General features: G+C 63.0%; 1 protein-coding gene across 1 annotated transcript in view; it reads right to left on the bottom strand.

The window, feature by feature from the left end:
• The window catches only part of SPRED3 (sprouty related EVH1 domain containing 3), a 10386-nt gene extending 9307 nt beyond the window's left edge, over positions 1 to 1079 (bottom strand). The window contains 2 exon segments of the mRNA XM_027765616.1: positions 7 to 63; positions 1012 to 1079. Coding sequence (XP_027621417.1) covers positions 7 to 59 — 53 coding nt within the window. The 5' untranslated portion in view covers positions 60 to 63; positions 1012 to 1079.
• Positions 1080 to 1582: the final 503 nt, after the last annotated feature.

The raw sequence follows: 1582 nt of genomic DNA, 5'->3' as shown, positions 1-1582 counted from the left end.
GGCAGCCAGCCCCCACTGGAGTCATCTCGGGCCATCACCACGGCTCGGACCCGCACCATGTACCTAGAGGAGGTGAGGGACAGGGATGACAGTCAGTGGGCTCCAATCCTGCCCCCCCCATTCAGTGTTCCCCAAGTCTCATCTCCCCTCCATCTTCATCTGGATCCACTGTGCCCTCGGCCACAGAGAACTACCTTCTCTCCCATGCCCACCTCTTCCGGCATGGCTTCTTTCTTTCTCTTGCCGTCTCTTTTCTCCCCCATCTGCCCTTCCTGTCCAGATCTACCTGTTCTCTCCACACCCACCTTTGCCCCATCTTTCCCACCCTCACCACCACAGCCAGGGGTTTTACCTCCCCTCCCCCTCCTGCTCATCCCCTATCAACCCCATCTCCTCCACAGCACATACCCACAACCCCACCCATCGTCCCCCCTGACAGCAGGGTGCCTGCGCATATGTATTTTCTCGGGGGCCCATCAACTAAGCTCCAGTTCCCCCAACACTGCCTCCGCACCCTGTCACCCAGGCCACTGGCTGGGTGAGAAACCCAGGCTCTTCCCCCCACCCCTTCCCGGATTTATGAATGAGACCGGATGCAAAGCTCACTGAGTCACCCAGCAACGGGAGATGGGCAGGGAGCAGGGAGAGAACCAGAAATGGCCAGAAAGAACGGCCGAGAGGGAGATGGAGGCAGAGGGAGCCCGGAACGGAAGACAGAAGACCTATCCAGAGAGCATTTCATTCACAAAAATCAAGGCTGCTCCCGCAGGCCCCAGCCAGGGGAAGCCAAAGGGGAGAGATGGGGGGAGGAGATTGATCCCTCCTCCCCCTCCCACCCCCACCCCGCCCAGCATCCTTCAGAACCATCTTACCCCGCCCCCCAGCTCAGGGGACGTAGCCCTCCGCCCAGTAATCGGGATCAGCGTCCAACCCCTCACTGCCACTCAGCGTAGGGACCCTGGCGTCCCAGCCTTAAGGACCCAGGCAATGTATTCTAACCCCCTCCCCCACCTGCAGGCAGTCTGGTTTCTCCAGCCCTTCGGGAGGGGAAGGGGCGGCCGCAGCGCCCCCAGCCCCCTTTTCTCAATGGGATGAGATTTTGTGAATGAGCAGTCACGTGACGCTGCTTCCTTTGTCCGCCCGCCTCCCCCGCCAACAGGTGAAGCAGGAAAGAGGGTAGGGGTACCCTCCCGGGCCTAGCTGACATGGGGCACCAGGATTTCAGAGTGCCCCATGCCACCCCACATCTATGGTCCCCTGTGGGAGTGGTCCTCAGAGTTCCTCAATGGTAAGGGTCCAGGACGGAATTTTGTGAATGGGGCGTCCCCGGAGGAAGTCCAGGACCCCCAGATGCAAACTGGTGCCCCAAATGGCTGCCGCGCAGTTTGGGGGCTCCCACCCCCTTGCTCTCCCAGCCGGTGTCCGCCGGGCGCCCTGGTGGGCAGAAGGCGCAGCTCGGTTCTGGACGCCCCCTCACCAGGGCAGGCGATCTGTCAGCCCCCGCCCCCTCGCCCCGCTCGGCACCTGCCTGGGAGGCTCCGGCCGGGCTCCGAGCGGCGGGGGGCCGGCCTCCGCCTCCGCC

This window comes from Tupaia chinensis, unplaced genomic scaffold, assembly GCF_000334495.1.
Source record: "Tupaia chinensis unplaced genomic scaffold, TupChi_1.0 Scaffold138910_1, whole genome shotgun sequence".
Lineage (NCBI taxonomy): Eukaryota > Metazoa > Chordata > Mammalia > Scandentia > Tupaiidae > Tupaia > Tupaia belangeri.
This window is presented reverse-complemented; position numbering and strand designations above follow the sequence as displayed.